This window comes from Oscarella lobularis, chromosome 3 (assembly GCF_947507565.1).
Source record: "Oscarella lobularis chromosome 3, ooOscLobu1.1, whole genome shotgun sequence".
Classification (NCBI taxonomy): Eukaryota; Metazoa; Porifera; class Homoscleromorpha; order Homosclerophorida; family Oscarellidae; genus Oscarella; species Oscarella lobularis.
Genome location: NC_089177.1, coordinates 2,393,261 through 2,404,758, shown reverse-complemented (window position 1 = coordinate 2,404,758; position 11,498 = coordinate 2,393,261). Strand labels below are relative to the sequence as shown.

The 11,498-nt window shown below is 47.1% G+C and overlaps 6 protein-coding genes across 8 annotated transcripts; 3 read left to right on the top strand and 3 right to left on the bottom strand.

Moving 5' to 3' along the window:
- Positions 1–6: 6 nt before the first annotated feature.
- On the bottom strand, positions 7–981 carry LOC136184994 (PRELI domain containing protein 3B-like). Its single transcript, XM_065972026.1, has 6 exons — positions 907–981; positions 681–852; positions 541–627; positions 416–486; positions 249–354; positions 7–198 (listed from the first exon to the last, which is right to left on the bottom strand). Exons 1-6 carry the CDS (start codon positions 936–938, stop codon positions 76–78), a joined length of 591 nt encoding a protein of 196 aa, XP_065828098.1. The 5' UTR covers positions 939–981; the 3' UTR covers positions 7–75.
- Positions 982–2,591: 1,610 nt separating this feature from the next.
- Positions 2,592–5,305, top strand: LOC136184748 (ras guanine nucleotide exchange factor F-like). The gene is made up of 10 exons (XM_065971710.1): positions 2,592–2,711; positions 2,775–3,085; positions 3,142–3,399; positions 3,477–4,219; positions 4,269–4,401; positions 4,456–4,504; positions 4,558–4,664; positions 4,718–4,772; positions 4,822–4,928; positions 4,988–5,305. Exons 1-10 carry the CDS (start codon positions 2,632–2,634, stop codon positions 5,158–5,160), a joined length of 2,016 nt encoding a protein of 671 aa, XP_065827782.1. The 5' UTR covers positions 2,592–2,631; the 3' UTR covers positions 5,161–5,305.
- Positions 5,306–5,384: 79 nt separating this feature from the next.
- LOC136185157 (RING finger protein B-like) lies at positions 5,385–7,604 on the top strand. Its single transcript, XM_065972231.1, has 9 exons — positions 5,385–5,478; positions 5,543–5,838; positions 5,892–6,484; positions 6,533–6,674; positions 6,743–6,800; positions 6,857–6,960; positions 7,008–7,062; positions 7,109–7,224; positions 7,277–7,604. Exons 1-9 carry the CDS (start codon positions 5,396–5,398, stop codon positions 7,453–7,455), a joined length of 1,626 nt encoding a protein of 541 aa, XP_065828303.1. The 5' UTR covers positions 5,385–5,395; the 3' UTR covers positions 7,456–7,604.
- On the bottom strand, positions 6,652–8,989 carry LOC136185158 (centromere protein T-like). Of its 3 annotated transcripts, XR_010669493.1 has the most exons (8): positions 8,870–8,989; positions 8,643–8,814; positions 8,064–8,538; positions 7,882–8,001; positions 7,718–7,822; positions 7,104–7,659; positions 6,891–7,034; positions 6,652–6,787 (listed from the first exon to the last, which is right to left on the bottom strand). XR_010669493.1 is itself a non-coding variant. In XM_065972232.1 (6 exons), the coding sequence occupies exons 1-6, from the start codon at positions 8,906–8,908 to the stop codon at positions 7,560–7,562; spliced, it is 1,011 nt and encodes a 336-aa protein (XP_065828304.1). In that variant the 5' UTR covers positions 8,909–8,989; the 3' UTR covers positions 6,652–7,559. The 3 variants fall into 3 exon arrangements, 1 of the variants encoding a protein (XP_065828304.1); XR_010669492.1 differs by having other exon boundaries at positions 6,652–7,034; XM_065972232.1 differs by having other exon boundaries at positions 6,652–7,659.
- Positions 8,920–10,131, top strand: LOC136185161 (proteasome subunit alpha type-7-like). The gene is made up of 7 exons (XM_065972234.1): positions 8,920–9,064; positions 9,115–9,241; positions 9,302–9,426; positions 9,479–9,601; positions 9,654–9,773; positions 9,831–9,893; positions 9,950–10,131. Exons 1-7 carry the CDS (start codon positions 8,960–8,962, stop codon positions 10,046–10,048), a joined length of 762 nt encoding a protein of 253 aa, XP_065828306.1. The 5' UTR covers positions 8,920–8,959; the 3' UTR covers positions 10,049–10,131.
- Positions 10,011–11,481, bottom strand: LOC136185159 (partitioning defective 6 homolog gamma-like). Its single transcript, XM_065972233.1, has 3 exons — positions 11,332–11,481; positions 11,049–11,280; positions 10,011–10,886 (listed from the first exon to the last, which is right to left on the bottom strand). Exons 1-3 carry the CDS (start codon positions 11,446–11,448, stop codon positions 10,306–10,308), a joined length of 930 nt encoding a protein of 309 aa, XP_065828305.1. The 5' UTR covers positions 11,449–11,481; the 3' UTR covers positions 10,011–10,305.
- Positions 11,482–11,498: the final 17 nt, after the last annotated feature.

Genomic DNA, 11,498 nt, shown 5'->3' with positions numbered 1-11,498 from the left:
CCCGTATTGCATTGCTACCCTCCCCTTTCGCAGGTTAAAAATATGTGAATAAATAACAGTCAGACATGCATTTATCTAGACGGACGACTGAGTATCTGAACTAAATCCCATTGCTGCACCTAATTGCTGAGCACCTGCAGCTAAGTCCTGCATCTCTGCCATTATTTTCTTGCATACCCAATCCATCGCTTCTCGACCCTAAGAAGAAATTACTGGAGAAAAACAGCAGAGAGATTTGACGTTGCAACCTTAGAAGCATTGGAAGACATTCCATCAACTACTAAGCCTTCAAAATAGCTAGGAATTCCCAAAGCGGAGGAGCCGAATATTTGAGCTTCCTGGGTCAACAAAGTCCTTCAATGGACAAAAAAAATAAGGCTCCAATCAAAAAAAGATGCCACACATTGTGCCTCACTTATTCGCATCGTCGGGATGCTCCTGGTAGATGAGCGTTTCCTCAACTGCCATCCAACTGGCCAACGTAACCTGAAGAACACAAATAGGTGTACGGAAGTGTACAATGACACAGCGAGTTGCTACATTCTTCGATCTGAGCGTCATCGTCTTTGTGGCGGGATCGATGATCGAATATTCGGTGACGTAGCATCGCTTATCGAACCCAATCAACTAAAAAACGACGTTCGAACGCGGCGTTTTTCTCTACTGAGCGTCGCTCTCACGCGCGAGACGAAGTCGGGAAAAGGCCATTGAGCCGTCGTGATGACGCGATGGGTGTGTAGACGGCCCGAATCGTCGACGCGTCGACTGAGAACGTCCGTGCCGACGACGTTGGGGTTCATTGGATTGGGATACTTTCGCCACGCCGCCTGGCTGATGCTTTCCCACGAGTAGCTGCGCAACGGTTGGTTGGGAATATGAGGCGCGAGAGCGAGACGACGAACCGACCTGAATGTGTGATTCGAAGACCAGATCTTCATCGTGCGTGGACCTTTTCGTCGACGGGATACTCTACGTATGACGTTGGCATAAGTGCGTCACAGTTGTGGAAGTATAGCTATTACTGGATTTTATCCGACTGCCGTTGTAATATCATATCTTTAACTAAGCCACTCTGAAATGAGGTGCAAATATCCAATAGTGCCTGGTAATTAAAAACAGAGAAAAAATGATACTACAGCCATCAGGTTTATTCGGAAGCACTGTGACAGTTTCAAAATAACCGATCAGATAGGGCAGACAAAAAACTTCTACTGTGGTTGTCCCATGTATGGATTTCTCACCGCCTGTGGTACAAAGTTCCCTTGCACTTGAGGCGCGCTGGATGCAACTCCATGCATAGAACCACTTCCATTGGGACGATATGAAACCGAGCCAACGCCACCTCCCACAAACTGCTGCTGTTGCTGTAAAGGCTGCTGCTGCTGCTGCAAAATATTCATAGGTGTCTGGCCCCTATGAAGTTGCCCTGGCTGCGATATCAAGCCCCCGGCCGTCGACGGTATGCCACCAGGATATTGACTACCCATAGCAGGTGAAATTCCAGTACTAACAACCTGTTGAGAAGAAGAAGAAGAAAGAGGCGGCAGTGGAGGAGGAGGAGGTAGAGGAGGCGCAGGCTGTTGCTGATCTTGAACAGGAAAATGACTCAACCCAACAGTCTCTTGACCTCGATACAGACTCGTATTGGGCTGGGTCCCCATACTGGCTTGACCCGTCGCTTGGTGATAGTCGGGAGGAGCTAAAAGATAAACGTCAAGAGAGTTTGGGGGCACGTACGGTTCGTAGGTGTATACTCCTCGCCGGTGTATCCTGAGTTGCCTGGGATACCGCCTTGGCGCTCGTCTGTCGCGAAGAAGATCGTTTAGCCACGACACTAGCCTAGTATCGTTCGAGTACCTGTTTCTGGGAACTCGAGTCGGCCCAGTTTGCCAGTTGGACTAGGTTCCGATGGAGAATCTGCTGATATTGGCTGCATTCGCTCGCTCGGCCCTTCTTCTGGTAGTCGACGATAGCCTATGCAGACGCAGTTAGTTTTCTGCCATTGAGACTCGTGTGGTCTTGCCTGGATTAGCTGGGCGTTCTCGTCGAGCATCTGATGGTCGAAGAACGGGACAATATGCGTCGTTTCGGCGACGAGTGGGTCGTTTTACCTTTTGTATGGCCTGCTGCGACGTTTCGTCCGAGTTCGGCGCCGGACTCGAGCTCGAGAAGGTCGTCATCGCTTTGAACGAGCCATTCGCGCATATGTCCAGGATGATACGACGGACTTCCGTGATGGCACGCCCATTTGCGTCATCTTTTGAGGTGGGTGGATAAAATTTAATTCGTGGGGATCACGTTTTTCTGCTTTTGCTTTGCGCATGTTTTATAGAACTAACTTTGGAGCGGAAAAGTTCTACTAGGTATGTAGTTTTCGACGAGCTCCTCCTGCCAGTATACGTTCTCGTCAAGCATATCTGATGGTCGAAAAACGGAACAAAGTGCATCGGTTCGGCGACGTTTCCCTTGAATAGTTGCTTTGTGATATCTTCAAGCCTAGGCGCTGTACATGTACTAGTACGATCCTTAGACGGCATTTCGTCAGACAGGGGGAGGGTAAATTGAATTCGTGAGGATCACGTTTTTCCTGCTTTTCGCTCTGCGCCTGCGCTAACTTTTAAACGACTTAGCATGAGCAACGTTCAAGAAGCGAATTTTTACGTCGTTTTTAACGAGCGTTCTCCTCAGTTGCTAACCGACAGTAGCGACAGGTGAGATTGCATGAGGCGAGCAAATCCTTTCAGTGGCTATATACTAGACGCGATTGCTCATAGGCCAGACGTAGCATGCTATGAAGTTTCATTTCCCATTGCAATTGGAGAGATCAACCACATTGTGATCTACCAAAAGCTCACTGGAGAATTGGATTCGCCGCTAGAACAGCCGCAAACATGGAAACTTAAAGCTAAGCTTCGAATTGGCCAGTACAAGCGAACAGTGATAGAAGCCGTTGTTGTTCATAACTCGGCTATCGCAATTCCATTCGAGTCTACTAAGCAAGAGGAGCTAAAAGAGAGAAGGGCTTCCATATCAAGTGAGTCGGTAGGTCCTGCAAAATTGAAGCTTAGAGTTTCAAAGTCGTTGGGTAAGTGACGTGACTGCGGCTTCTGAGATAATGTGTAGCGCTGTACTAACATGTAGGGGCACCAGACGTAAGCCTTCCAATGCTTACTTCCAGCTGCTCAAGTGCTGAGAACACACGTCCCTTCAATCCCAGCCAGTCTGTCAGGAGAGAAAGAAATGCGATTGAAGACCATGGCTGCCCGGACCCAACCTCAAATGAAACAGCTCCGAGCGTTTCGATTGTACAAGTCGCTGACCCAATCCCTCAGGCCACAAAGCAGGAAAAGCCGAAAGAGCCAAGTCGGATCACGTTGAAGCTTCCTCCAGAACAGGACAGTAAGGAATCATGCGGCAGCACTCAGTGGCCGCGACGTCACTTTACTCGAAGACTTTGTGACTCGAACTTTTTGTAGCCAAGTCAGGCGGCAATCTGCCTGCCACAACCTCCGCAAGTCGGCCTGCCGTTGCTGCTCCTTTTGAGTTAATCAAGCAGGAAGTGTCTAAAGAGAGAACAGAGTCAACGGAGTCTTCAATTTCAAGTAATCTACTAGTACTACCGCGTCCGCTTGTCACGTCGTCCGCCCCGGCCGCGTCGAGCGATCAACCTGCCAAAAGAAAGAGGTCTACACTCGGCGAAAACTGTCCTGAAAGCAGCGATCCAAACTCAAGCGACGATTCCGATTCAGCTTCAGAATCAGCTAAAGTACAAGGCACTGCAGACTCTGATCCAATCCCCCTAGTGCCGTCGAAACGTAAAGGTCATGTGATGGTTGCGGTGAGTAATACAGCTGCTCTCCTACTCGGTGGAGAAACGACACACGATCCCAAAGAAAAAGGCGTTCAAAAATGTCTCAATCGGGACTCCTTTTACCAGCTGAATATTAAAAGCAAAGGGTCCCAGGGACCTGACGTCAAGTGGCGTAAGGTAGAAGTGAAAAAGCACAAGGAAAAGCGCAGTGGTCACACAGTCTTATATGACGAGCAAAAGAGCCGTGTTTTGCTTGTAGGAGGCTATTACTATTACACATGCAGGCAAATGAAAAATCCCAAAAAAAGACGTGCAGATAAAGACAAAGATTGGTTTAAAATGACAAGTATCTCAACCTTTTCCGTATCAACCGACGGTTCTGACCATGCAAGCAACTGGGAAACATCCGTCAGTTAGAGTAGTCAAAAAGAAATTGAAAAATTGAAATTCTGTTTAGAAAACCAAAATGGGCCAAAGCGTACCTAACATATCAAACCACTCAGCAGTTTTCAGCGAAAGGTGCATCATAACTTTCGGTGGGTTGACATCGGATGACGAAGGCGTCAAATCCTGTTGCGTTTATAATATCGGTAAGGTCATGCGTTTGGGTCCCTGCTGTTTAATTAATTGGGCAACTTCTAAAGACACGAACAAATGGGAATCCCTGGACTTGGAACTACCCAAACGAGGAAGGTGAATGAGGAAGAGAATTCAAACTTTTCATTAAAACTTATTGTAATTTGCAGCCATTCAGCCATTCTCATTGGCCGTAAAGTGTACCTATTTGGAGGGAAGAATCACAGTGCCGCAGAAGACAGCGAAAAGTTCAACGACCTCTACGTCATAGACCTTGGTAACATGCAATAATTGGTTCAAAAAAAGAGATATTAGCCATGACAATCACAGACGCTAGAACAAGCCGGCTTTGCGATACTAAAGGAATAAACCCACCGGAAAGATAGTAATACCCAATTCATTATTAAAATTCATTATTAATAGCCTTACTAAAGTTGCCACGCCGCATGCAAACTTCCAGACGGACGCATGTTTATCCATGGAGGACGAGGCAGGAATGACATCGTTTTGGGAGACGCTTACTGCCTTAGAATTTCCGACGGTACAGTAGTAGCGTATCATACTCTACTGAAGAAACGATTTACTACATTGTTTTCATAGAATCCTCGGTGATGTGGTGTTCAGTATACCACAGTAAACTAGCGAAGCTTTCTGGGCACAGTATCGTCATGCTAGGCGACAACGTTGTCATCTTCGGAGGAGTGACAGAAAACGAGACTCTCACAAATAGCACAACAGTCTTCAACTATGAGGAGCTCAGGGAACTCAACTGAGTCGTTACAACTGAATACTGCTTTGGCTATGTACGTGCTGATGCGTGGTCTCTCTTGTACGTGCTTCCTTTCTCATATGTACCTACTGTAAACGCTGGGCAAAATCTATGATTTACTATACAAGACGGCTCTTTCTTGATGGCACGCTCATTCTTCAGGGGGAGGGTAAATTGAATTCGTGAAGATCACGTTTTTCCTGCTTTTCGCTCTGCGCGCCTGCGCTAAACGACTTAGCATGAGCAACGTTCAAGAAGCGAATTTTTACGTCGTTTTCAACGAGCGTTCTCCTCAGTTGCTAACCAATGACAGTAGCGACAGGTGAGATTGAGGCGAGCAAATCCTTTCTGTGGCTAAACACGAGACGACGCTTGCTCATGCATAGACCAGAAGTAGCATGCTATGAAGTTTCATTTCCCGTTGCGATTGGAGAGATTGACCAAATCGTAATCTACCAAAAGCTCACCGGTACTGCTGAAGAATTGGATTCGCAGCAACAGCAGCCACAAACATGGGAAGCTGAACTTAAAATTGGCCAGTACACGCGAACAGTGATAGAACCCGTCGTTGTTCATAACTCAGCTATTGCAATTGCTTTTGAGCCTATCGGGCAGGAGAAGTTGAAAGAGAGAAAAGCTGAAAGTCACACAAAATTGAAATTTAAAGTTTTGAAGTCTCCAGGTAAGTAACGCGGGCTGCTTCTCTAAAATGACTGGTACTCATGGATGGTGTAGCGCTACCTGCAGCACCGGACGTAAGCAGTCCAATGCTTATTTCCAGCAGTTCAAGCAGCGCTGAAATCACACCCAAACGGCCTGCGAAGAGAAAAAGAAGCGCGTTTGAAGACGACGAGGATCTAAACTCAATTGATTCGAATGAAACAGTCCCGGTCTCTTGTACTGCACGCTTGTCACCTTCAATCTTGCCGTCAAAACGTAAAGGTCACGTTATGGTTGCGGTGAGTAATACAACTGCTCTCTTACTCGGCGGAGAAACGACGACAAGCGATGCCAAGGTGAACATCGTCATCAGTGACGACTCCATTTACTCGCTGAGCATTGCACAAGGGCATGATGTGGAGTGGCGTAGGGTAGAAGTAAAAAAGAACAAAGAAAAGCGCGTTGGCCACAGAGCCGTATACGACAAGCAAAACAAGGTCGTTTCGCTTGTGGGAGGCTATCACTATTACCCAACTAGCAAAAGAAGGAGAAACATCAAAGAAGGATATAACGACGAAGGAGAATGGATTACACTTGGAAGCACCCCAACCCTTACCGTGCACACCGTGCACACCAACGTTTCTTTCAACGATCAATGGAATATGACCGTTAGTCAGAAAGAATTCACAATAACTAAAAATTAAATTTTCGTTTAGTTAGCGAAAGGAAAAGTACCTAGAATGGCATACCACTCAGCCGTTTTGAAGGGACGATCCATCGTAACTTTCGGTGGGTCAACACCGACAGGAAAGACCGTTCCAGACGACAACGTCGATTCCTTCCACGTCTATAATATCGGTAAGGTTATTCAGGTCACTACTGTCTAATTGGGCAATTCTTAATTGCTTGGGTAAATTATAATGAAGACGACAGAAAATGGGAACTTATGCCTGTGCAAGGAGTATCTATACCTAAACGAGACAGGTAAACGAGAAAAGAGTATATGTATACAAAAATTCGAATTAGAGCTCAATCTGCAGCCATTCGGCCGTCCTTATTCGTGGCAAAATGTACCTGTTCGGAGGGGAAATCAGCACCAAAAACAGTGAAACGCTGTTCGACGACCTCTACATCTTAGACATCGGTAAGAATGACTGGTTCAAAGAAAGCCATCTAACATGACAATCAAAGACAACAGAACAGTTCGGCTGTGCCATCCTGAAGGACAAAAACCACAGAAAAGATGGTACATATTCAATTTTCAGTCTAAATAGGTAACAGCCTTACTAAAGCTACCACGTCGCATGCGAACTTCCAGACGGACGCATGTTTATTCACGGAGGACGAGGCAGGGATGGCAGGGATGACATCGTTTTGGAAGACGCTTACTGCCTTAAAATTTCCGATGGTAGTAGCGTACTATAGCCTAAAAGAACGTTGCGATAAATCAATATTCATAGAATCCCTGACGTGGTGCTCAGTAAGCCACGAAAAACTGACGAAGCTTGCCGGACACAGTGTCGTCGTGCTAGGCGACAACGTCGTCATCTTTGGAGGAATGACGGACAATGAGACTCTGACAAATAACACAATCGTTTTCAACTATAAGGAACTCGTGGAAGTCCATCGTTACGACTGAATACTGCTTTGCTATGAACGTGTTTTATCAACAGTGTGGTATATACCTAAACGTGGCAAAAACCCTATGCTTTAATAGCAATTTACTCCCTGTATGCAGTAGTACTATTTTCTAGCCAACGGAAACAATACCTTCCAAGACTCAGACGGCAAGGTGTCGTAAACAAGCGCCTCGGCCGACTTGTTGTCATTAACAGCTCCTATTCTACAATATAAGAAAGAAAACACTGATTAGGGCTCATCTCCTCTGACTTGCAGAACACCTTTTCAAATGCAACTTTGCATCTGACTGATCGATCCGCTTCCTCCCAGCGTGATTCGCGTAAGCATCCAAATCGTCTAAAAGTTGATCATAGAACTCGTTCAACCTACAGCAGAAAAGCGAACGATGCAGCATCTACAGATTCACTGCTGCGTCGGTTCTTACGAAGACACGACGCCGTCAAGAGTAGTAAGAGACAGTCGACAATTCGCATAATGCTGCAATCGTTTCTTCACGAAACCCCGCTTCAACCACTTACACGTAGGCCTTGGAACGCGAACCCCCCTTTAACGCAAAGAGATAAACCTACTGCTGGAAATTAACAACCACCCCCCTGAAATCAAAACCTCTTCCGCTGCGGTTTCTTGGCCGAGATTTCATTATTATCCATTGCATTTTCCACTACCGGGTCGTCTTCACGCTTTTCGTCGTCGTCGTCGTCGTCATCATTGTCACCGACGTCAATTTCAGCAGGCTCAGGCTCAGGTTCGTCTATTACTACAGCGATCTCTTGCTCTTCTTCTTTCTCTGTCTCTTTTTCTTTTTCTTCCTCTTCAACTTCCTTCTTCCTAATTGGAGTCCGACCTCGCCGCCACGTCGCGCTTCCCGACCCCGTAACTGACGGCGGCGAGGAGAAATCCATCAACGGCAGACCAGGCTGCTCGTCTCGAAAAGTGACCGTTAGACGTCGGCTTCGGCGTCGTGCCGTCGTTTCTCTTGTCCCGTCTTGAACGCCCTTCAAAATCGGAGTCACCGCCGCCTTTGGCGGAGACTTCCGAGCCGGCTTCGGTTTCTTCACCGTCGCCTTGGCGACCGTTTTCTCTAAAACGAAAATTGAAATTCCGCCAGTCCCCGCATGCACAGAAATTTCAGATTAATTAATTAATTAATTAACTCATAGATCTTATCAAAATGACGTAGCATACCAGTGGCGAGAAAACCAGCTATGGTTGTCCGCGGCGTTTCTTCGACAACGCGTCTTCGTTTTCGAAGTGAGGATGGTACTACTGAGCGCGATCGGCGTCGTTTGGTGGCGCTCGGCTTGCGTTTCGGCTTCGTTGTCGGCGCAGTCGCCGCGGTTCTGAGAAATCCGCCGATCTGTGAGCAAAAGCTGCGTCGTTAAATGCTCTATTCGTGCTTTAGATCACTTTACGAGATTCCTCGGAGTCTCTAACGGCTCGTTTTCGGACATTGCGCCTTTGAATTGTGGCCCTCTAACGCGCTATAGCTCCGAGCCGTCATCATGGGCGAAAGTCGTTACGACCGCGCTATCACCGTCTTTTCACCGGACGGTCACTTATTCCAAGTGGAATATGCACAGGAGGCCGTAAAGAAAGGCGCCACGGCAGTAAGTCGCTCAAAAGGGCCCCTTTCGAGGATCGTAGACCGTAAAATTAGGTGGCCGTGCGCGGCAAAGACGTCATTGTGATTGGCGTGGAAAAGAGATCGATAGCAAAGCTGCAAGAATCTCGCACGATTCGCAAAATCTGCATGCTAGACGAGCACGTTTGCATGGCATTCGCCGGTGAGTCATCAAAAAATTAATAGTATATACATGGAAACATCACCTGGAGTTTTTGTGAAGGCTTGAATGCCGATGCACGCATTCTGATTGACTGGGCTCGACAGGAGTGTCAGAGCCATCGACTGACCGTAGAGGATCCCGTCACACTAGAGTACATCACAAGGCAGTTAGCAACAATAAAACAAGTGATAGAGTCCCACCTTTTTTATGTCCTAGTTCCTTACTTCTCTTCTACAGAGATACACGCACAGTGCAGGAACGCGACCTTTTGGAATATCGTCACTAATTGCAGGATTCGATCCGGATTTGCAGCCAAAGTTGTTCCAAACTGATCCATCTGGTACTTACAGTTCCTGGAAGGTAATTGAGTTCCAGACAAGATGACTACTAAATTCCTACTGTACTATTATAGGCTAATGCTGTTGGTCGCAGCGCCAAGTCAGTTCGCGAGTACCTTGAAGCTCACTATAACGACGAAGCCATTGCGACGGAAGAAGCGTGCATCAAGCTCAATCTAAAAGCTTTATTAGAAGTAGAGACAAAAGCAGATGCTAACGCACCTCCAATCTTACCCCACTCGTATTATTAGGTTGTGCAATCAGGGAGCAAGAACATTGAGCTTGCAATCATGAGGAGAGGTCAAAAACTTCAGGTAGAGATTGACTCGATACCATTTACAAGAGTACCTTTACTCCCTTCCCCCTTCAGATATTGGAGGCTGAAGATATTGACAAGTACGTCAAAGAGGCTGAAAAGGAAAAAGAGGAGGAAGCGGCCGCAAAAAAGAAGCCCTCTCAAAAAGTTTAGTAGAAGAAAAAAACCTCTATACTGTAGCAACACCACAGTATGTCTCCAGTCACAAATAAAAAGAGTACTAACTCGACAAGAAATCTTTTCCCCCCATGCACCTCTAATTATTTAATCAAAATGTCAACACAAGGTAGTTACTTATCTCACAACAATACACGATTCTAAGCATGACCGGCACGCATGTGGCCAGGATGCGTTTTTAGATGCAAATTTCCCACCCCAACCACTAATATTCCCTTTTTTCCCCCTCCCCATTATGAATTATTGCCCCAAGCCGTTCTTCTACTTGGTTCAGTGGCCACTCCATTCTTGTGCGCTTGCCTCGCTTCTCCTGGCGACCCGCCCGCTCTTCTTGCGTGGCTAGGCGGCGGTAGGCTTCCGCCTCCGCCGCCGCCTAACGTTCCTGCGGACGTCTGACTCGCCGGCTTGACTGTTATAATAAGATTCTGACTGTTTGCGACCATTATGTCGGTCACTTGATCGAGCGTCTTTCCGGCCACCTCGATACCGTTCACTTCTAATATCTCGTCGTTGACGGCGAGAAGGCCCGTGCTCTCCGCCAAACCGCCTGGGACGAGACGCGATATGAATATGCCCGGTACGCGTTCGAGACCCTGGGGCGTCACGTGAACGCTCGTTCCGTCGCGAATGTAGAAGCCCAGTGGCTTGTCAGAGGACTGTTTTAGAAGCTTGACTCGGCGTACGGTGTCCGGCAATTCGTCGGCGTCGACGATCGAAGAGACGCGACGAAAATCTTGCGGATTGCTGATAGATGGCAAGGGATTTTTCGACTTTCTCCGAGTCTTTGACGGATTGCTATCCAGATAGGTTAGGTCTGAAAAAAATTCAACATGATTTAGAATACATGGATTGTACAATCAAAAATTAGCGAACATTTGACGGGTGTCACGATTTTCATAACTGAACAATAACTATCGAATTTCGCACCGTAACACTGCCGTAAGCTGTGACGACGCGAGGCCCCCTGGGTTCTTACCTGATTTGCGATAGAGAAAGACTCGTAGTAGGGGTGTGGCGGTCTTTAGGGCTCGCTTGAAATTGTCGTCGTTATTGATGGGAAGTAGATCGCCGTGAATTGGGTCCGTGTACGACGTCGTGAAGTCGACGGCGTCGAGTATTCGATGTCGCGTGCCGATCAGTTGATAGAATTCGTCGTAGGTCGCCACGCGTTCGCGGTTGAAGGAGAAGCGACGGTATTCCGAGTCGAACTAGGCGATTTTCGTTAGGCGTCGAGACGCTTTCGTTATCGCTTGACTTACTTTTGACTTGACTTCGACGAGAAGCGGGTCAAAAGGCATTTTTATTCTAACAGAATCTCGTCTCGCGTTCCGTCGGGCTTCGGTTCCACCTTCGAATGCCAATTGGCTCATGCGCATTCAATAGTGTTTCGATCAATATCCACGTGCTATAGGCAATCAAATATTTA

Coding starts and splice junctions, on each gene's coding strand:
- LOC136184994 (XM_065972026.1), bottom strand. CDS start 938: ATGAAGATCTGGTCTTCGAATCACACATTCAG. Junction 853..906: donor TCTTCGAATCACACATTCAG/GTCGGTTCGTCG, acceptor ACCGTTGCGCAG/CTACTCGTGGGAAAGCATCA. Junction 487..540: donor TGACGCTCAGATCGAAGAAT/GTAGCAACTCGC, acceptor TGTGTTCTTCAG/GTTACGTTGGCCAGTTGGAT.
- LOC136184748 (XM_065971710.1), top strand. CDS start 2,632: ATGAGCAACGTTCAAGAAGCGAATTTTTACGTCGTTTTTAACGAGCGT. Junction 2,712..2,774: donor CTAACCGACAGTAGCGACAG/GTGAGATTGCAT, acceptor GATTGCTCATAG/GCCAGACGTAGCATGCTATG. Junction 3,400..3,476: donor GCTTCCTCCAGAACAGGACA/GTAAGGAATCAT, acceptor AACTTTTTGTAG/CCAAGTCAGGCGGCAATCTG.
- LOC136185157 (XM_065972231.1), top strand. CDS start 5,396: ATGAGCAACGTTCAAGAAGCGAATTTTTACGTCGTTTTCAACGAGCGT. Junction 6,675..6,742: donor CTTCCACGTCTATAATATCG/GTAAGGTTATTC, acceptor ATTATAATGAAG/ACGACAGAAAATGGGAACTT. Junction 6,961..7,007: donor CCTCTACATCTTAGACATCG/GTAAGAATGACT, acceptor TGACAATCAAAG/ACAACAGAACAGTTCGGCTG.
- LOC136185158 (XM_065972232.1), bottom strand. CDS start 8,908: ATGTCCGAAAACGAGCCGTTAGAGACTCCGAGGAATCTC. Junction 8,539..8,642: donor AGCTGGTTTTCTCGCCACTG/GTATGCTACGTC, acceptor TTTTCGTTTTAG/AGAAAACGGTCGCCAAGGCG. Junction 8,002..8,063: donor AAGAAACCGCAGCGGAAGAG/GTTTTGATTTCA, acceptor TTTGCGTTAAAG/GGGGGTTCGCGTTCCAAGGC.
- LOC136185161 (XM_065972234.1), top strand. CDS start 8,960: ATGGGCGAAAGTCGTTACGACCGCGCTATCACCGTCTTTTCACCGGAC. Junction 9,602..9,653: donor GTACTTACAGTTCCTGGAAG/GTAATTGAGTTC, acceptor GTACTATTATAG/GCTAATGCTGTTGGTCGCAG. Junction 9,774..9,830: donor ATCTAAAAGCTTTATTAGAA/GTAGAGACAAAA, acceptor TCGTATTATTAG/GTTGTGCAATCAGGGAGCAA.
- LOC136185159 (XM_065972233.1), bottom strand. CDS start 11,448: ATGCGCATGAGCCAATTGGCATTCGAAGGTGGAACCGAAGCCCGACGG. Junction 11,281..11,331: donor TCGTCGAAGTCAAGTCAAAA/GTAAGTCAAGCG, acceptor AAAATCGCCTAG/TTCGACTCGGAATACCGTCG. Junction 10,887..11,048: donor CTTTCTCTATCGCAAATCAG/GTAAGAACCCAG, acceptor AATTTTTTTCAG/ACCTAACCTATCTGGATAGC.